Below are 20,972 nucleotides of genomic sequence, written 5' to 3'. Positions count from 1 at the left end.
TACTGCTAGTTGGGCTAATGTCCTAGGACGGGTCCCGCCGTCGTCCCGGCCGGAACGCCAAGCCTCTTCAGCGACGTCTTGATAGGACACTCAGCAAGAACGTGACCCGGTTCATCACACAAGAAGCATATGCGACCGTTCCTCGGCTGGGAGTTTCGGAGTCCGCTAGGAGGGTCACGCTCACACTGAGGACCAATGTGGTCCACCTCCTTACAGTGAGGACAGGTAGCATTGCCGCGATGACAGTGAATTCGACTGCACCCCAGAGTGTGACAGTGACCGCGCACGAGAAGACCATCTAGAGTGCGCAGGTCAGGTCCCACGCGAACATCCCTTATAGGAAGCGTTCCGGTAGGTTGATAAGGCAGGGAAGCGTTCGGTTCAGGAGAAGAGTACGCTGCAGCCACATTCATCGTCGGAGTAGCATCGGTGGCCGCCATGGGACGCTCTAGCAACCGCTGTTGTTGTTGAAGCTGCTGTTGCTGCTGCTGAGCTAGTAGATTCTGCGTCTGCTGCATCATGCTCATCATGCGTTCGAGGACGGCGTTCTCTTGGGAAGTTTAAGGAAACGGAACATTATCGAACTCGGAGTCATCTTCGACAGGACGATGCATATTCTTGAGGAGCAACATGGCCACAGCCGCTGGGATGGAGTCAATCATATTCGTGGTCAAAGCGTTCCTCCAATCCCGGTTCCGGATTCTCGACAAGAAGTACTGGTAACGCATTTGTAGATCGTAGCATTGTGCAACGTCGCAGAGGCTCGAAATCATGTCACCCCACACTTCGGTGTACATCCCCCGAGGTCGCCTAGTGTTTTTAAGGTTCTCGATCAGTTGTAACGGGATGTGACTGATGAACTGGTTGTGAAACCGAGCTTTTATGGCCTCGAAGCTTTTGATGCGCGAGTACATCCACCAACCTTCGCCGACCTTGCCCTTCAAGCGTTCCCGGAAAGCACTGAGTCGCAGGGGTTCATCCAATCCGATAGCTGCGCTCTCAAAGGCCTCCCAGAATGATCGAGCCTTTTCCACCGACGCTCCTTTCGAGTAGAGCGGTTGAAGCATACGGATAGTGTTCCGAATGTTAGTAGGCATACCGTACTGGCCACTAGTCGTCGAAAGCGTGTTACCCTACGTAGGTGAAGCGAAGTATGAGCTAATTCCTTATCCCTCATATGCAAGACCTTGATGAGTCCCCGGCAGAGGCCGTAGTCCCTCCGTTTCCTCGGGAAGCTCCGGTTGTTCCAGTAGAGCCGGTCCCGTACGCGACCTCACCAGTAGTCGAGGTTCGAGACCCCGGAGCCTGAGTAGGAACTCGAGCGTTAGGAGCTGAGACTTGGATGGGAACACTCTGAGGTGCGGGAACCGTTACTGCTGGAGCGCTCCCCACGCCACCTTGTATGCCCCCCAACCTCGACTACTGGTGGGGTCCCGTACGCGACCCCACCAGTAGTCGAGGTTCGAGACCCCGGAGCCTGAGTAGGAACTCGAGCGTTAGGAGCTGAGACTTGGATGGGAACACTCTGAGGTGCGGGAACCGTTACTGCTGGAGCGCTCCCCACGCCACCTTGTATGCCCCCCAGGCTGGAGACCCCAAGGAGGAGCGTTGGAGGTCCTCGGAGGAATACTCGCCGAAGAAGCACGTCCGCTGTTCTCAGGGACAGTCAGTAGAGAGAAGAACGGGTTGAAATCTTGTCCATACGCCGTAGTCGGGACTCGGATAGTGAAACGTTGGTAAGCGGGATCGCAGTCCTCACCCGAATCGTTGGAGGGGGAGTCCCCAAGTGACTGTTCTCCTCGGTTCTCCCCGTAGCCGCCGCAATCTCCGGGGGAGCTACCGACCTCAACCAGTTGAGGGAGTTGAGCCAGCCTTGTACTGTACCTCGACCACCTCCACCGCCAAGGGTTAGCATCGGACCCAATTCCTCCGTAGTGATGGTCGCGGGGACCCCGGAGCCCAAAGCGTCCGCGGGTGGCTCGACACCAGTACTTGAACTGTTCCCTCCAAGCCGGTTAGTGGCTTGGTCCACGATGTTCTGCACATTTTAACGGGCTTGCGTAGTCGACAGACTGGGTCGCATCCTCGAAGGTAGACTCCCAGTCTGACCTTCTTCCTCTCGGATAGTGTCGCCCACATCTTCTTCGGTGTTAGTAGACGCCATCTCGTCCGTTTGGTAGCTCCCTTCTTACGTCCTCAGCGTGTCTTCACTTGAAACAAGACCTTCTCCAGCAAGCAGACTACCCTGCTTCTCCACCAGTTGTCGTATACCTCCTCCTTCAAGGGTCGGGTAGTTCGCGGCTGTTCAGGGAGTACGGTCTTGTTCAGGGGCCAGAACGGTAGATAGGAACACTTGAAAGAATATAAGCTTGTTTGTTGACTTGGCTTCCTCTTGAGTAGAAGGAGAGAAATATGTGACTGAGAGCTAACTGGAAGAGAGGTCTAACACCTTCCCTTCCTCTCTTCTACTACATCACTTCTCTTATACTTGAACGAAGAGTTCACTTCACCTGTCGTCCGCCCTCGTGGGACAACAGGGAGCTCTGGGAAGGGACTCGATGACGCTAGGTGCCTTGGTCCCACGATGCCTGAGAATCAGCGTTCTTGGTCCACCTTATAGAACCACTCTAACGGGCTCGGCCTGGGGCACGCGAGCCGACGAATTCAACGGGAACCATCCTGACAGAACGACCGGGCGAGGAGTAGCCACAGAGCTACGGGTCATGCCGTCGGGACGCACAGCTCCTGGAATGACCCCTTCGTTCCCGGGTACGGGACAACTGCAGCGTGACGGACGGGTCGTGGAAGCCCCTATGGTTGCGGAAGTCGTGTAATAGGTTGGCTGTCGCCCCGGACAGTAATGGCAGTCCGTACGTACATCAGGACGACGGAGAGGACCTTGAAATACGGAGGACGGGTACTGGCGCGCGCAGTAAACGTCTGGCATATCCTGATTTTGATAATGGACGACTGCAGCGGTCAATGATGGCCTGTGGATTGAAAGGCAGCGACACGGCACTGGGCGAGAAGTCGCTGGTGTGCGCCATGAATCAGTTGGCGTCTAAAGAAGGTTGGAACCAGACGAGCGCAAGGACACTGAGTGCTTGCAGTTGGCAAATTGCGATGGAGGACGCAAGTAAAAAAGGCTTGCGTCAGGAGACGTGCCGGACTGGTACGAGCTCTGACGAGCAAGCAGCGACGAATTCACGTAACGTACCCGTTGTTCGGGACCGAGGCGAAGAACGAACGAGGACAGAGGACACAAAAAGTACCTGCTGCGCGGAAGGTACTGGATGAGCGGACGAACGGACGCGGTACACGGACAGAGTGTACGACACGAGTGGCACGGCGAAGTGAGTGCGTAGCACAGCACGTCAGGGTACGTGCAAGTTGATTGAAGGCTGCTCTTTTGCAGGGTAGGCACCCGAGGCGTAACGACCTAAGTGGCTTAGGGCAGCGTCGGCTACGGACTCAGGTGGAGTCGAGTGACTAGTGATACGGGAACGCTAGAGGTTCGGACCCATACGAACGAAAAAAGAACAGAAAACGAAACGCAAATTAATAAATAAGTCGTGCTGTCTTAGAGGCACACTGGCAACAGTTTGACCATTTAAAAAGTAAGAGTGGAGTACTTACATATATTTTGTCGCAGCGGGCCTCTGAAAAAGGTTGAAAACTTCCAAGGGAGGCTCTTTGGTCTTATGCTACATGTCGATCATCTCCAGGAGCATACTCGTGACGATATTACTGAAGCCAGTGTCTTTTTGAAAGTTTACAAAAGTGTAGTCAGCCCTTTTTCAGCAAATCAAACTTCGAAGTACGTCGAAGTACTTCGAAAGTAATTGAGTAGTATGTTTTTCTTCAGTTATCAGAAGGCGAGTGCTTAAGTCACGAGCACATTTTATCATTATTAACCCCTCCAAAGCGAGCGGATTTCGTTGCGCCTATTTACCGAAACCCCATACACGTTATGGATAGTGGGTTACAATAGTAAGACCCAGCTATATTTTATCGTGTATTTAACAGCGTCGGTACAGCGCCCCACCCCTAGGGTCTTCATTTCTCAATATCGTGTATCAGGTATACTACCATGTCTGCACTGTACGCGATAACGCTGATATCGTGTCCTGAGTGAACAAAGACAACACAACATTCGTACAAAAACACATCTAGCGGGGAGTGACGGGTCATATTTTTGTCGATATTTAGAGAGGGATTCCACATGGCGATCTGCACAAAAAACATATATTCAAATCAAGTTATTTTTGAAGCCGGAAGAAGTGCTCTGACGACGATCTCACTAGCTGCCGTCATCGTTGGTGTGTGGCCTCCATCCCGAACGACCCTGAGAGGAAACACTTCCGATTTCAGCCCTAGACTGCGACTCCGAGTCGCTGGCATCAGAGCCACCGTCACTTGCAGCGCGTGCGGGCTTCCGGGCTCGAATTTTGCGCTTGCGTCCTGATTGAGGGATCATAGTCCCATTTTTTCAGTGTTTATGCCAGATATCCCAGCACGAAGTAGGTTCGCCTTTGCTGCAATGCTCCACCTTGTTGCAGAGGAATACGCGGGCGGCTAACTCAAGTCTTGATGTTGTTTTCAGCTTACATTCAGCGCAGAAGAATGTCGTTTCCCCTCCTCGAGACGTGGCAGCGCCTTTTAGCACCGAATAAACCTTGCACGCACGCTGCCTACGCTTTCTCGTCTTATCTGAGTTTCCTTTGCGCCACTCGTCGGCCTGTACAGGCATGTGCGCAGCTCGAGCTTGTCGTGCCCGCGTTGGCGTCGCGTGATGCCCGCGGTGGCGAAGAAGCTGCACCCAATCTTCCGGTAGCAACTGACAGAGCTGTAGATGAAGCGTCTTCAGAAAAGTCACGTGGGAAACCCTTGGCTTCCCGATTGACGCGCGATTGTAATTGTGCACGATGAAAGCATTGATGATAGCCATGTCTATCAGTCCCAGAAAGAGAGATTTGTAGTACTTCTTGTAGCGCCGAGCCAATTGCAGTGAATACCTAATAATACGTGCAATACATGTTAAAACGATGACTTAAATGTGTATATACAGGATTTGAGTACTTGCCGTTGTAGACGCAGCTGGTCGTGAACGTCGACTCCGCCCATGTTAGTCTGATAGTCTTTGACGATCCGTGGACACATCAGCTCTGTCTGATCTCCAGCAACTGGATTCCTACGTACGATACGGTCTGGTACTGCACTTCCTCCAGCAGCAAGCAGATACACCGCTTGATTATCCCACCAACGGAGGCCTTGATCGATGGCACCTTTTGGAGGGTGGCTACATCATACGTTCCTTTGACGATGTGTGCTGGTCGCTTCTTTGATTCCTTCCTGCCGTTCATAGTCTTCTTTGGTAGAATTGCTTTGCACAGCCCCTTTCTGTTTGTCATTATTGTGCCCAAACTGTAGAAGTTCATGGTCAGCAGCTGCATAGCCAGCACGACAGAGGTGTAAAACCTGTCGGTGACTATGAGACGTCACTCAGTTGGTCCGTTGACGCCGAAGACTTGACGTAAGTTCCGTACGACTGCGGCAGGTCCCGATTTTTCATCACTGGGTGTGCTACTGTCTTGCATTTGTTGCTTTCCACAATAGACTTCAAACCTGTAATATACACAATAGTTCAAAAGGTTTTAGCACGCCGAAGACACGATAAGGTAACTTTGAAACCAAAAAAAGAGCGTGCCCGAAGGCACGCTCTTTTCCTTACCTGATGCAGTATGCAGACTTGGAACAGCACAGCATAAAAAGCTTTGTGCCCCAGCGATGGGGCTTGTCCTTCATGAAGATTTTCATCTTGTTGAACGGAGACGTGCATGGAAGCATCGCTTCGTCAAACGCCATTATTGGAGGTGGGATGAAACTAGCCTGAAATGTTTCTTGCAGCACGTCAATCACCGGGTGATAGAAGCGATCTCTAGTCATAAATGCGTTAAAACAGCCACGAGGAATAGCACCTTCATCTGTAGTCTTCCAATGGTTATCAAACCTCTCTTTGTTGGGAGCTATGGTTCTTGCAATAAGTAATCCAAGAAAAATAGCAATTTCTCGTCCTGAAAAGTCCTTCGTGTTCAGCAGCTTAGTCTTTATGATATCCGGAGTTGAGACATGGAAATCAGGCCTTTTCAGCTTCCTATCTAGCTGCTTGGCGTGTAGACTCTCCACTCGCGCGTCCAGGTTCTCCATAAAATAGTCGTTACTAGCACCCGCAATTCTTTCTAGTACGTACGGCGGGACGAACTGAAAAAATGCACCAATTGGGGTCTCGGCAGCGCTCAACGCTGCAGCGGTTGGTCCATGTTCACCGCGAAAGAGATCCGGATAGTCAATATTTGCCCAATCATCGCGACGCATGTCGTAGGGCTCATCCATGTATGGGTAAGGCGTCTGATTGTGTACTGAAGACCACCCGTTTTCCTTCATGTCGGCTAAAACATCAGCCTTGAGGTTGCCACGTGCAATCTCGTGAACACCACCTACTGCTTCAAGTAGAGACGCATCAAATGAAAGCTCAGGTGGGACGACATCTTCATCTTCAATGCTGGGATCAGGCTCAGCGAACTCCAGCTCCTCATCATCGTCGTACACAGAGAATCCTCCCCCCCCTCCTCGTCCGAATCAAGACTTGCAAAGACATACTTGTCATCGCCGGGCGTTACAATGTTAGGATCGTCTGTTAATAATATCCATGATAGTTGTTATTATCATGTATGTGTATCATGTATACATATGAATTGTATTTCGTGTACATACACGTTTGAACCTACCAAATAAAGACGAACAGGAAAACGCAGCGTTCGATGCCGCGTCCACGCGATCGCCGTCTGCGGACTGTTGCACATTTGTGGGGCTTTGCGGAGAGTCGTTAGAGTCATCTGACTCATCAGAAGACCCAAACGGCTCGTACAGATTGCGCTTTGAAGTGGTTGGCACAGCTGGAAAAATACAACGTTGAAAAGAGTTAGCTACAACACCTTTGAATTGTATGGATGGCACAGTAAACGTACCGGGTGTGTCTGGACTTGACGAAAATAAAGCATCGATATCGTCGTCAGCTTCATGCGGCGAAGTAGTAATTAGCGGTGCACTGGAGTGAGATTGCATTGGAGAGATGGGGTGCGTCTGTTGTCGTACTGGGGTGGTTGAGAGTGGCTCTTCACGCACTGTACTAACTGCATAATACACGATAGTGTTAGACAGGTACGGTGTAATGTACAGGCGTTGTAAAATATACCTGTTGGAGGTGTAGTAGCGTCATCAGGTGGAGTGGCTCCATCGTCTTGCCTCGAGGATGCGTGTGTGGCGTCGTCGGTCTATCGCTCATCTTCCTTTTGCCTCGCAAGCTCATCTATACACGCGTCAACGGTTAGGCTCAGGTTTTCAATACATCATTAGAATAAACAACTTACCAAGGTCTAGTCGATCCAAATACGACATCAGCTTCTTCTCCCCTATAAAGAAGTCTATTCCGCGCACGGCTGTCTTGTTTTTACCGGGCTTCAGATAGGTGTGATCATTTGAGAGGCCTGTAGGAGGCTTGGAAGACCAGGCTTCCTGCCGTAGTTCCTTCCACCGGGCCCAAAACCCCGACATCTGACTGGGAGCGGGAGTTTTCTGAAATGAGCGCCAAAATGAGTGGCGTTCAAAATCCCTGCAGTTTCTTATATTGATTTGGCGTGAACCACATATCGCTGAGTTTCCTCTAAACTTTTATTTTATGAAAAATTGTGCAATGCACCGCCTGCGCACACCGCACCAGGAAGGATGGGGATCAGGCTTCACATACCTATCCCTCTTTGGCTTAGCGTTTGTATGACCGTATACAAAAACAAGGTGAAAAGCTAGCAGATCATTCATGCACCATTTATCGTGTATTTAATACCCTGTATAATACACTGTATTATACAGGATAAGCCCTCCCTACGAAACGTGTATACCCTAATACAGGCCGTCGCTTTGGGGGGGTTAAAGAAGTACCTAAGTGTTGATATGTCCGTTAGTTGTCGTACACATGCACTGTTCCATCCGCAAGGGTCAACTTGCCCTGACCATTTAACGCGACGTGGTTGTTCTCCCACTGCCCCACAAAGCTCTCGCCATTAGCAAAGAAGCCTGAACCGGATCCGTGTCTCTTGCCATGCACCCACATGCCGTCGTACAAATCACCTCCAGCATATTTACAAATCCCACGACCGTGAGGTCGACCGCCCACACATTCACCAGTAAACTTACTGCCGTCTGGAAATACTATGGTCCATTCGCCATCCACGGGCTCATCGCGACACCACTGGCCTTCTTTGGCAACTCCCGAGCTTCCAATTGTAAGCACACCCGCTCCTTCACGACATCCACGGCGCCATTGGCCTTCATAGCGATCACCTTCAGTCGACGTGAAAGTCCCCTCCCCTGTCTGAAGATCATCTTTCCACTGTCCAGAATACCGTGATCCATCAGAGAAGACTGCATCGCCCAGACCTTCACGACACCCATCGCGCCATTCACCAGTGTACTGCTGTGTCTGCTGTGGAACAGTAGAATCCGACTGCAGTTCTGAAGCAGGAGCGATCAGCTTGCCGACGCCGTGTTTCTTGCCCTGAACGAACTCACCTTCGTAGATATTTCCCTCTGCATCAGTGTAGTTCCCTGTTCCGTGAAAAGAATTCCCTCTCCACTGACCACTGTACGTCTCTCGTCCACCGCTAATCACGCAGTGACCGTAGCCACAGCGCTCGTCGTTCTCCCAAGCTCCATCGTAAATGAAATCCCTGGAGCCTGAGGTCAGTACACCGCTACCATGACGCAGATCTTGCATCCATTGTCCTTCATAAGTGTTACCCGTTGCACGTTCAGTAAATATACCAAAGCCATTTCGATGCCCTTCTTTGAATTCCCCCTCGTACACGTCTCTATTCGGGTAGACGTAGCGATGTGTTCCAGTCATCGGATGCTGCATTTCTTCTCCACTATAAACTGACGAGCGTTTGGGTGATGACGGAGGCGTGTTGGACGACAGCGAGACATCTACAAACCGTGATGGGGACCGGACGGCCTTCACAAACACACTATGTTGCCACTCTCCCTCAAGTATCGTTCCGTCTGGGGTAATACAAACCCCTCGACCTTCACGAAGACCATCTACCCACTCGCCAGTGTAGGCGGCGCCATTGGCGAATTTACATGTGCCTTTCCCCCATGGTCTTCCACGACGACAAGAGCCTGAATATTTGTCTCCGTTAGCGAACGTTATAAGCCACTCCCCGTCGCTGACCTCCACTCCACGTTTCCACGTTCCCTCGCGAGTAGTCCCCGATGACTTGGAGAAAGAAACACCTTGACCGTGGCGTAAACCTTGCCACCATTGTCCTTCATATCGATCTCCTGATACCATCACATGGATGCCATTCCCGTGACGCTTTCCTTGATTAAACGCACCAGAATACTCGGATCCATCCTTGTACTTGCAAGAGCCGATCCCATGGAGCTTGCCTTCCATCCACTCGCCAACATACTGCACTACATCTCCATGCCTAGTCATCTCTGGACTCGCCACAGTTAACTTACCAGCGCCATGTCTTACACCATCGCACCACTCGCCGTCGTACACGTCACCTTCGCTGTTAACGTAAACACCTCGACCATGGAAGCGATTAGCACGCCACTGACCAGTATAGCTCTCCCCACCACCTGTACCTCCGCCTCCTCGTCGCGTACTGTGTCCTTGTCCGCAGCGCATGTCATGTACCCATTCGCCATCGTAGATGTATCCCCCACTCGCTCTAGAAGTCAGCATCCCTCTCCCATGTCGTTCGTCGTTCAGCCATGCTCCATCGTACTGATTCCCTGTTGAGCGCTCAATATAAACTCCATATCCTTCACGTTTACCTTCATAAAAATCGCCATCGTACTCGTCCCCATTCGGATACGTGAACGCGGCGTGTCCTTCATTAGGTGGCGGTCTGCGTGTTGAAGAAGTATCGCCAGAATTATTTCTAGTGAGTCTCCGCTGACGCAGCTCTTGGTCTATCCAGTTGGCATAGTTATTAGTAGATTGCCACGAGAGTGTCCAACTCCAGCCATAGTCAGCGCAAAAAGCCGAGCGTGGGTTAGCAGGTTCGTCGTCGTCCATGTACACCAAACTTCCAAGTACTGGAGCAGCAATTTCCTCAAGCATTGAGCGCAAGGACGCAGGAAACAAGTCACCCAACGCAGAGTTTTCCTCTGTCAGTCTGTCGCTTTCATTCTCACATTCTGTATGGAGATTAGCTGCCACTTCAGCGTCCAAAAGTTCCTCGAAATACGAACGACATTGAGCCAAGACCCACTCGTTATCACGACGACGCTGGCCTGCAATTGGCATGTGCATGGGAGCCACTGGGTCCGTAAAACGTCGCGTCAATCCGTCAGCCAACGCAGCAGTTTTCGTACCAAACGCGAAAGCACGTTCACTCGTGGCGGTCGGGTGTGCCGTCACCTCTCCAGCATCCAAATCCAGCACGAGATCAAGCTGCGCGTCCTCAGTCCTAAGTAGCAAAGGGTTATTTGTTCCCAGCAAGAATCCTCCACTACATTTAAGAATTTTCTCTCCTGACTTGAGGTCGCAGCATGGCTGTACGGTAAAAACCTCGTCTCGTTCTTGTAGCAAAGAGTGTGCCAGTTGCGACGGCAGCAGCGCCAGCAATGCCATCACCGCTGCCGACGCAGCACTCGCACTAGCCGAGTAGCACACCACTCTTCCCTGTAGTAACAAAGCATGCAGCGTCGCGACCACGTCGCCACCTCCAAGTCTTCGAGCCATCGCTCCATTGGGTAACAACCCACTCTCCATCTCTTGCTGCGTCTGAAGCGTCTTGTAGAGCTGCTCAATCGCCTCAAAGTCTCCGTCCTCCTTCTCTTCAGCGAAGAACTTGGCTGCAACTGCTCTCAATTGAGCGCGTAATCCTCCGAAACCCTCAAAGTTCTGCGTCTTATTAGGAGTCAGCAGCAGCATCAAGAACCGTTTTTTCGTGCTTTTCGCTGCTCGAATGTCTTCAGCTGCGATCCCTAGCACACGATGCTTAAGGTCTTCACGCATGGGTACGCAGAAGAACAAGGCGCCTCCTTTTGTATCGGCATCGGCCGCCTGCATCGCCCGACTGAAGAGCTCTTCGTCTTCCTGGTCGTCTACTGTTGACTCTGCAGCTTCAGCGACCTCGTCTTCGAGCCCGAAGCATAGACCACCGTCGGTTGAGGCGACGGACGATTCACTTGGTGATGCTAAGACATGTCCGCAGCGTATTAGCTGCTGTTCGCTTAACTCTGAGGCCTCCGAGTCTAATGGAGGGATGCAGAATTCAACGGAAGAGGATTGGGCAGCATTTTCGGCATCGTGAGAGCGAGATGTGGACGGAGGTTGGGATGACACACGCACGACACATAAAGAGAAAGATTGGGGCAGCCAGACATTCGGTAGCGAGCTGCTGGGGCGAGTAGGAAGCCGTGGGCGCTCGACGATGGAGCCATGATCTGTCATGTTTGGTGTGGTAATTTGTGATATAGATACGATGGATACACAGTTTAAGGTTTTGTGCACTTCAACATCCAATTTTTAGTCCAAAAAAGGCAACTTCCAAGAGCTCTGGAAGGTGCTGCATTATACTTGTTCATTGTCCGGTATTCAAAGTTTATGATGCAGACGGATGAAGAGAGCAGAATGTCTTTCGACATGTTCAACTGTGATAGTGACTTTAGTCGAGACTGTTACGCGTCGATGTCCACTCCACCACCACGGTCCCAGCCTCACAGTGAAGGTCTTGTACCACCCAGCAACTGGACAGTGCTGTCGTCGCTGCGTCATACAGCTCTTCTTGGAGAGCAGAAGGTCAATATGCGTCTACTTATTCGTGTACGCGACGTTAGAGTGCTGACTGGGGCTTCTGCGTTCGTGGCTGCACTTATGCTGCTCGTTGGAATCTTCACGCAAGGAGTGCCAGTCGGTTCTCGAGACTCAGTTGTATCGATCGACGAGCTCAACAAGTACAACTTTTACACGGGCACAATTGCAGCGATACTGGCCAAGCCATTCGAGATGGCACTCGCACTCTTCGTTCCGGTATTGAGTATGGTGATCTCGCCTCGGAACAGCCTGCAAAACGATTCGATGACATGGAGAGCTCTTCAGTTCTGTGCACAGGGCGCGTTGGTCGCGCTGCTTACCGGGGCTTTCAGCACTCTCAACGTGCAGCAGCTGGATCCGGAGGTGGTGCCTAGGATCGTCGCGTCCGACTTGTCGTCTACGTTTTCGACTGAATCGACTGTAACCAGTCATGACCTCGCATTTTCACTACGGCCTACGACTGAAACGCTGTTGCGCACTGCAATGCTCCCGGTGCATGTGAAGACAAGTGAAAGTGTTTGTCAGGGTCGTGGGGGCTGGCCAAACATTGCTACGACCTACGCTTTCTTCGCCAACGACTGGCTTGTGAACCTGCTTCCGACTGGTCGAGAATCCAAGTTCTCGCTGCACAAGAACGTCGGTGACACTTTCTCCGCATCAGCCGCCGACCGCAAGGATGGATCCAACACCAGCGCTTTTAACGCTACACTTTCAGGTAATCTGCTGCTGTACGCGATGCTCTTCTCACAGACGCTGTTGGCGTGGGAAGGGCTCTCATTTCTCGAGAACAGCTCGTTGGCTCAATTCCAACAAGAGATGAGCTCTTGGCGAGCATCGGAGACTGTTACGGAGGCCGATTTTCAACTAAGTGCGAGTGTCATGCTGCAGACGACGCTCCGGGAGCAGTCCTCGCGTCTCGGATTGGCGTTTGACACCGATGCAACCTCCTTCAACACGTCACATGTAGAGTTGTCTAACGACATTGCTTTTGATGCAGTCACGATTGAGATCCCATTCGACGAGCGGGCTATCGCTGGCCAGGGATCGGCAAGAGCACTAGATTCAGCGAGCTCAAATTCGTCACTTCTTCGCAGGCTCAGTTCTATTACTGAGTGTGGCGAGAAGGCATGTTTGATTCCGCCACCTGGAGATTCCTTCGCGGCCACAGCGACGCTGGGGGATACGACCTACACGCAGTGGAACGTCGAGCCCCAGATCCAGGCCTTTGCAGCCTGCACCTTTGAGGACGGTACTGAGTTCATGACCGTAGACTACCTACATGGCGCCAGCTGCACTCGTCGATCGTCAACGTCTTTCTTAGTCTACAGCTTTGGCCGTCGGGTGGTCGCAGACAATGTGACCGTCGATGCGTCGGGCTTCTCGCGCGTTGTGGAGGTAACGAGTATACTGCGCTATCACACGATTACACTCGGACGGCTGGCCTGGCGATCGAAAGATCTAGCTAACGACTTCAACGCCGCCTGTGACGATAATAGCACGTGCATGGGGATCAGCTTCCTACTCGAGAATGAATCTTCGTTGTCGTCTGCGAGATACCTGGTCGCTGGTGAAGAGCACCTCCCGGTCGAGTCGCTAGGCGAGTTCGATGGACTGTACTCGCGGTGGACCCCGCTAGCAATGGTGACGACACCAAACGACATGCAAGGAGATCTATTATTTCAACGGAATGTCCGCCACGGTCGCAACTGGGACCTCGACGGACAGTGCTCGACCAGCGTGGACGTGTTCGCCACACAAATGGAGCAGAATCACTGGTACATGAGTTACGGACTGCAAGAAGCCTATACAGCTGCGCTCTTCCTGCTCTTTCAGAACGCTGTCGTTCGAGAGGAGCGGCAGAGCGTCGACGGATCTCGAACGCTTAACTTCGATGGAAGTAGCACGCACGTGACACTGGAAGCACGGATTCCATTTCCGTCCGCTCTGATTTCCATTGTTGGCAGTGTCATCGTTCTAGCAGGTGCTCTATGCATCGCTGTAGCTGGGCGTCGTAACGAAGGCTCGATTCAGTGCGATCTAGGCGTGGAAGAGATCGCTAAGGTGCTGCTCGTGGAGCACCGTTACCCGAGGCTCTTTCTGGACTGCACACTGGACCACCCGGACGACCGTGTGCGTCGTCCGCTCCATGCTTTCCACATCAGCTCGCTTGTGCTGCGTCATGAGCCCCAGGGCCCAGCCCAGCAGTATGTTAGCAATGCAGGCGTCTTGATCGTGTATCCACCTCACGCTTGAATCTCTTGCCTGCCCATCGGGCAGCCCGATGGGTACTTAGTGCCGGTTCACTGAACCGTTCGTTCATCATTGCTTCAAGTTGAGTGTGGCTTCACATGTCAACAATTCGTTGACACAGTATTGAAAACATAGAACAACACGAGCACGAATGATATGTTCTACAAAAAGTAGAAGACCTCACCGCTTCATTGCTACATAAGGTGATGCCAAAAGAACCCAAAGCTTTCATACTGCATGTACAGTGGTTAAGGTGCTCGATTTGCGATTGCGCGCGCAGTTGGACAAAGACTGCGCTTCTCTCAAGTAGCGACGGCGAGTCAAGTCGTCAAATCTCGATCGACATGCCGTGCTTACGCTGCGCAGCGCCACTCACGAACATGATTCTCCATCTTTGCATTGTCGCCGAATCGGTGCTTTGGAGGCACCGGCTGGTGCTTTGAGTCAATTCACTGTCAGTTGTAGAGGCGACGCTACATGTATTATTGGAAAAGAAATCGCCACGAAATCTTTAATGAGATCGAATAAGACATTGGAACCTGTCCAGCCACCACCCCCAGAGTGTCGAAACTTCCATTTTCTCTAAGGCACACCAAGATGACTTGGCAGTCCACCCCTCACTAAGATTCGAACAAAAGACTGTCGCTTACAATCTCCAAGTGTAACAACTGGCCCGATTTCGTACTTAGCCGAACCTCCTCTCTTTCCCGCCGGCATGACAGAAGAGAATAGGCCGGCCACAGGTGAGGAGCTACAGCACACGCGCTCCTTCCGCCTAGCTGCCATGTCCAGCAGCGGCGACGCCATCACGACCGAGGACTATGGCAATGTGGCGCTGCTGTACGGGAAACTGGTGGCGCAGGTCTTCTCCACGCTCACGAGCGCGTTCGTGGGCACGCGTCACATCCTGCAGGTCGTGGCGCTAAAGAAGGAGATTCGCGCTAGACGCCAACTACAGACGCCCATGCTGGCAGCCGCTGATCACCGACGGCGTTATACAGGACGCAACTGTGATCCTGCGCCTCCTACAGTCTTGAATCTTTCGGACGGTGTGCCTCTTTCGAGTCAACAGAGCGGCCGCACCAGTGGCACACAGTCGAATGCGTCAGAGGAATACAGACGCAACCGCCAGGCCTCGTTTCTCGTAAGGGAAAGAGAGAATGCGCTTTACGCACCCATAGGCGGGCCAGATCTTACGACAAACGAGAGCGACGACGATCGCCCGCGAGTCTCCGTGGCGTCGAGGATTCTACGCGTTATGTGTATCACAGACTTCATCTTCTCCTTATCCGGCGCCGTCGTGACGGCTGTGGAGCTCTGGGCGCCCGCAGCTGGCAGTAGCTTCCAGCTTACGTTCTGGGCTCAAGCCCCACACTGGTGCTCCCAGGTCGCCAGTTTCTGCTGGGTCGCCACCTTGGCTTTATACATCGCCAAGCACAGGAACCGAGCGAGTTTCGACGTCGCAATCGCGCACGCAATTATCTGGATGGTCGTGGTGTTTTATTGGGTTCTAGAGCTCTATTCGAGCTACTACGAGACGAAAGGCTTCGTGAATGCCGCTAAAATCATCTGGAAAGTTATGGCAGTCGGCTGCTTCCTTATCATCACCTTCTGCTGGCTGAATTTCGCAAGACGGTGGATGAAACAGGAGCGACGCAAAGGCGCTTACGTGGTGTCCAAGCTGGCGTCCTATACGCTGGCGTTCTTCGTGTTCGTGGGGCCAATTGTAGTCACCGACTTGGCTCTTGGTCTACACAGTTCGGGCGACGTCATGGACACGTGTTCGGTGATTCTAGCCATGTGGCCCTTTGTGAACGCCGTCATTTACCTCACCAAGCCGACGCTGTGTCTTAAACTCTTCCAGTCCAAGCCAAGCCGAGGTCAACATGGACAATACGACTCCGCTGATGGACAAGGGAATGGCCTCAACCGACTGGGAAGTCGACGCTTTATGAGTGCCGGTAATGGGTCCGCAGGTACTGCGAACGGTATGGGAGGTGGCAATTCTGGTGACACAGGGCAGAAGCTGCTCATGTCGCCGTCGCATCACGAGCTTAAGGGCCTAGAAATCGGCGATAAGATCGGTGAAGGTGTGGCTGTGGTTTATCTCGGTAAGTGGCGTGGGGCTAACGTCGCAGTGAAGATGAAAGCGGTGCTGGCAGCGCTGGAGAGTGCAGCGGACCTTGCCGAGTTCCAGCACGCCTGTAACGTGGAGATCCAGGCCGAAGCTGAAGTCATGCGAGGCTTGTGTCACCCGAACATCGTGTTGTTTATGGAGGCTGGCTTCTATCGAGGCTCGATCTGTATTATTTCAGAGTACTGCGCTCGTGGATCGTTGCGAGATGTACTGAAACAACAAACGCCTGATGTTAAGAACCTGAATTGGCCAACGAAACTGCGTCTCGCACTGGGAATTTCCCATGGGATCCAGTATTTGCACAATGCCAACCCGCCTATGATCCACCGAGACTTGAAGTCTCCTAACGTACTGGTGGATGACTCGTGGCATGCCAAGATCGCGGATTTCGGTACACTTCGCTTCTCAGAGATTGTGTCATCGGCAGCACAACTGCAGTCGTCTCAGATCAACAAACCCAGGAGCTCAGCGAAGGTTCCTGTGGTGGAGATGACGGGACTGGTGGGTACTACGCGCTGGATGGCACCAGAAGTGATGCGAGGAGAGCGCATATACACGAGTAAAGTGGACATCTACAGTCTCGCACTTATCTTGTGGGAGCTGATCGAGGGCAAATTGCCGTTTGAGAACACGCGATGGAACCACGAGGTCGAGGACTTTGTGCTGAAAGGAGTTCGTCCTAATATCCGTGCGGATCTCTGTCCACTGCGTTGGAAGCTGCTGATTGTCACGTGTTGGCAAGCAGACCCGAGAGAACGACCGACTATCCAGCAGGTTATCAACAGTCTGCAGCGTATTGGACGTGAGGAAGTGTGGGACCCCACTGGGCCTCGGTTTACAGGCGTTAGTCAGCTGGGTACGTCGATGTCTTCTTCCATGTCGCAGTCCATGTCGTCGTCCTACCTCGAGTCGCCCCCTGCTGGGCCTATTGGACGCAACTTCAGTCGACATCCGGCTGCTCTGGACGAGAACCATGAGAACGAGTCGGACTCTGATGCGGAGAGCTTTGCAGAAGAGTTCTCGTACGTCCCAACGCTCGATTCGCTCGCGTCTCCGGCCATTCTGGGGGCGTCTGACGCTAGTTCCAAGAGCTCCAAGAGATCACGTTCGAGATCACGTCACGGCTCCATGGAGACGTCTGCTAGCAGTCGCTTGAGTTGTGTGAGCACAACGAGCAGTACTGTGAGTATGGGCGTCAACGACAGCGGCTACTTCGGCTCCAGTGGCCCTGGCAAGGACCCAAGCGCGAGTTCTATCAGTGTTGGCACTCTCCATGGCAGTACGAGTTCGTCAATCAGTGGTCGCTCTCTGGGGGGGACGCCCAAGATCAAGAAAAAGCGCCCCGAGTGGCGACGTCGCACCGACACCATCCAGGAGATGCAGCCGACGGATCTAATCAACGCGCCGCCGCACACGTTTGTCGAGTCTTCGCCGAATGGAACGCCATTCATCGTCAATATTTAAATATCCGGATCAGGGTGGATGTAAGGTATGAGGCCAGTGGCTGCTTGTTATGTGTGGCTCACTGTGTTTTGTTGCTGTGTTTCAATATGGGGTGCTTCCGTATTCACCGTTTTACCCCCCTAACGTGTTCGCTTCATTTCTTTTTCTTCTTGCCACCTCCTTTCTTGCCTTTCTTCTTGCCTTCAGCTTTACGTGCGCGATTGAGTTGCTGGAAGATCTCGCCAGGAAGTGACGCGTCCACCAAGAACGACTGGAGCTTCACGTTTTCCTAAGACATCGTAGAACATCATCAATAAAAAAACCAGAATCTCAGAGGTGAACCAGGACGTACCGGAGCAAGAGCAGGTAGCAGGACGTTGGCACCGTCGGGCTCGATCAAGTTGAAGGTGAAGTCCACGTGTGCCAGAGCTTTGCTTCGAACGAGAGCGTCACGGAAGGCTGCGAGTGCCTCGATGTTCTGCGAAAGATACAGCCCACGAGTCAGCGGATGCGTCGTGTTTCCTGCATGAACTAGCGTACATTCCGGATGCCGTTGTCCGACAAGTTCAGTGTGACGAGTCTCTGTGAACGCGCGAGGCCAAGCGAAAGGTGATGCAGACCTTCGCCTCCAACGTTGTTGCCATTCAGTGATAGCACTTCGATCGCACATGCTGGCAAACTTATCAGCTGCGCAAGTTTGATGCAACCGTTCGGTCCAACATTGCAATAATCGAGATGGAGTTGCTAAGCAATAGAAAGGTTAGAACGCTGCTACTAAACGCACAAAAGTTGACCAAAAACTCACCTTTAACGTTGTGTTGCTGAAAAGCCCGTCGATGAGCACGTTCACTCCAGCGTCACCGATTTCGAGATTGTAGTCGAGATTGAGCGTGAGCAGACCGGGGACTTTTTGTAGCGATAAGACGTCAGCTAACGCTTTGCATCCGTCCGCTCCGATCCCGCAGTCCAGTAGCTCGAGGTATGCTACGTTGACACTCGATGTAGCTTGCAACAGACTTGCCTTCAAGGGTTTATTAGCGACAGACTGAAGAGTACACGAAACGACAGACGTACAATTGCAGCGGCGCCTTCATTCCCGATCTCCTGCTTCCAGATACGAATATATCGGAGCTGAGTGTATGGACCACTGGAAAACCCTGGGCCAACGCCGTGAACACGATACCGTCAAGGAGAACAATCTGCCTTAGTTCAAAACTATGAGGCTAGGCATCAACTACATGCAGTGGGAAGGATATCATGATGGCTAACGTGAGTGCACGAACGCCGCCTGGACCGAGAGTTCCCACGTTTTCGCCTTCGAGAATGAGCTATAGCAAGCCAAAATAATTAAAGTATTTAGGCAGCTTAGCTATTCGTTGCTACTCACATTCACAAGGTCTCCGTCCTCCTCCTTGCCACGGAAAATCTCGTTTACGTGTGGATTCACCAGGACGCCAATAGCTCTAAGCAACTCCAATTAGCATCGTTTGCAGGGCCACTTTAAAGTTGCTGGAAGCCCCTCACTTGCAAGCTTTGCCATAGTTGGTCGCGACAATTTGCCGCGTCACGAGATTCTCGTCCACAACTGCCGCCTTGGGCTTCGGCTTGGCCTTCTTGCTCATGATTCAATTGAGTTCCAGAACGCACGAAGCGACGCCAACGACTGACTAGAATGTAGCCATATCTAGCGTCGCCAATGTCAACTTGATAGTCAACAGCAAAGAGTCTTCATGTTAATTAAATGTAAAACTGGATCTGGCTCAACAACTTTGTGAGCGCCATGCACTGCATGATGCAGAGGTTAATCGCCACAGGAGGTGACACCGTCGCTCCGTCCGACCCACACCAACCGTCAAAGCAGCTTTTATCTAATTCTCACAGGGCCTTTAGATCGAGAAAGATTTACTTTAACATATTTCTTTCAGACACACCTATATAATGTCATCGCATCCTATTACATAGTAAATGTTCCTTTCACAGGAAATCTTGTTTTTACCCTAGTTGAAGCTCATTCCAGTATTCGAAAAGCCCGATTCCCGAGACGTCACTTTTGTCCTCATGGCGCCTCCCGACGGCTGGACACCAGAGACCCCGGTGATCATCGCCGCCAACCGCCTACCTGTCCGCCTCTTCAGGACGTCGGACGGCCAATGGCACGTCGAATGGGCCGGAGACCGCATGATCGAGTCGCAGAACACGCTGTCCCACTACGAGATCTCGGAGCGCGCCACCATCAAGTTCGTCGGCCGTGTAGTCGACGCGGACGTGCCATTCGAAGAGCGACAGCAAGTCGAGCTTTTACTACGCGAATTCAACTGCTTTCCAGTGTTTCTCGAGCCCCAAGAAGCCAAATTGTACTACGAAGATTACTGCAAACAAACACTCTGGCCAACATTCCACAACGTCGTGGACGTTTACAGTCCCGTGGACGTAGTCCTCGATGTCCAAGCGCAGCAACATTTAACACCCAGCGCTCAGTTCTGGAATCCTAATTGGCAGAAAGTGGCGTGGCAAGCTTATGCCAATGTGAACCAGTTGTTCGCACACAAAATATGTGAATTGTACGAACAGGGAGACGTCGTGTGGGTGCAGGATTATCACTTGCTATTAACACCGAGTTATATCGTACGGAAACTCAGAGCTGCCAACGTAGGACTGTTCCTACACGTCCCGTTTCCGTCTTCCGAGGTGTTTAGAACCGTTTCTATGAGGAAGGAACTGCTACGAGGCATGCTCAATGCCGACCATATCGGCTTCCACCTGTTCGAGTATGCTCGACACTTCATGTCGGCCTGTCGACGTATCTTGGGACTGAGTTACGAGCCGATATTGAGGGGACAGCTGGGGATTGACTATGGCGGACGACGCGTTGCTGTCACCTGTAGCCACATGGCTATCGACGTTCAGAGGATCGAGGAGACTTTAGTCAGTAAAGATGTGCGTGATATGGTGGTGGCTTTACGTCAGAAATACCGGGACAAGAAGATCTTTGCTGGCTGTGATAGCATCGAGCGACTGAAAGGCATTCCGTCCAAGATGTTGGCATTTGACGGCTTCCTCTCGAGATGTCCGGACTTTATCGGGAAGGCTGTGCTGGTGCAGAAAGGAATCCACAGACGTGGTCGCGTGACGGATTATTTGCAGAGCAAGAAGGAGATTGAGCTGGCGGTCAAAGCGATTAACAGCAAGTATCGCGATGTGGCTAAGGGGAATGTAGTCGACTATGAAGAAGTGGAGGAATTTCCATTT

At 52.1% G+C, this 20,972-nt stretch overlaps 5 protein-coding genes across 5 annotated transcripts in view; 3 read left to right on the top strand and 2 right to left on the bottom strand.

Annotated features, from left to right (window-relative positions):
• Positions 1-8,017: 8,017 nt before the first annotated feature.
• Positions 8,018-11,008, bottom strand: PITG_01873 (uncharacterized protein; the record flags this gene model as incomplete). The annotated part of the gene is made up of 3 exons (XM_002908426.1): positions 8,018-10,088; positions 10,152-10,247; positions 10,320-11,008. 3 exons carry the CDS (start codon positions 11,006-11,008, stop codon positions 8,018-8,020), a joined length of 2,856 nt encoding a protein of 951 aa, XP_002908472.1.
• A 675-nt stretch (positions 11,009-11,683) lies between these two features.
• Positions 11,684-13,805, top strand: PITG_01872 (uncharacterized protein; the record flags this gene model as incomplete). The annotated part of the gene is made up of 2 exons (XM_002908425.1): positions 11,684-13,676; positions 13,756-13,805. 2 exons carry the CDS (start codon positions 11,684-11,686, stop codon positions 13,803-13,805), a joined length of 2,043 nt encoding a protein of 680 aa, XP_002908471.1.
• Positions 13,806-14,927: 1,122 nt separating this feature from the next.
• PITG_01871 (protein kinase, putative) lies at positions 14,928-17,744 on the top strand (the record flags this gene model as incomplete). The annotated part of the gene is made up of 1 exon (XM_002908424.1): positions 14,928-17,744. One exon carries the CDS (start codon positions 14,928-14,930, stop codon positions 17,742-17,744), a length of 2,817 nt encoding a protein of 938 aa, XP_002908470.1.
• Positions 17,745-17,877: 133 nt separating this feature from the next.
• Positions 17,878-19,345, bottom strand: PITG_01870 (uncharacterized protein; the record flags this gene model as incomplete). Its single annotated transcript, XM_002908423.1, has 8 exons — positions 17,878-17,994; positions 18,076-18,201; positions 18,264-18,467; positions 18,529-18,744; positions 18,798-18,880; positions 19,003-19,051; positions 19,111-19,186; positions 19,248-19,345. The coding sequence occupies 8 exons, from the start codon at positions 19,343-19,345 to the stop codon at positions 17,878-17,880; spliced, it is 969 nt and encodes a 322-aa protein (XP_002908469.1).
• Positions 19,346-19,781: 436 nt separating this feature from the next.
• PITG_01869 (alpha,alpha-trehalose-phosphate synthase [UDP-forming], putative) overlaps positions 19,782-20,972 on the top strand; it is a gene marked incomplete at both ends in the record, with an annotated part of 3,229 nt that continues 2,038 nt past the window's right edge. Inside the window, one exon of the mRNA XM_002908422.1 lies at positions 19,782-20,954. Within this exon, the coding sequence (XP_002908468.1) occupies positions 19,782-20,954 (1,173 nt within the window). The remainder of the gene's footprint in view (positions 20,955-20,972) is intronic.

Source organism: Phytophthora infestans, genomic scaffold (genome assembly GCF_000142945.1).
Source record: "Phytophthora infestans T30-4 supercont1.2 genomic scaffold, whole genome shotgun sequence".
NCBI lineage: Eukaryota > Oomycota > Peronosporomycetes > Peronosporales > Peronosporaceae > Phytophthora > Phytophthora infestans.
This window is presented reverse-complemented; position numbering and strand designations above follow the sequence as displayed.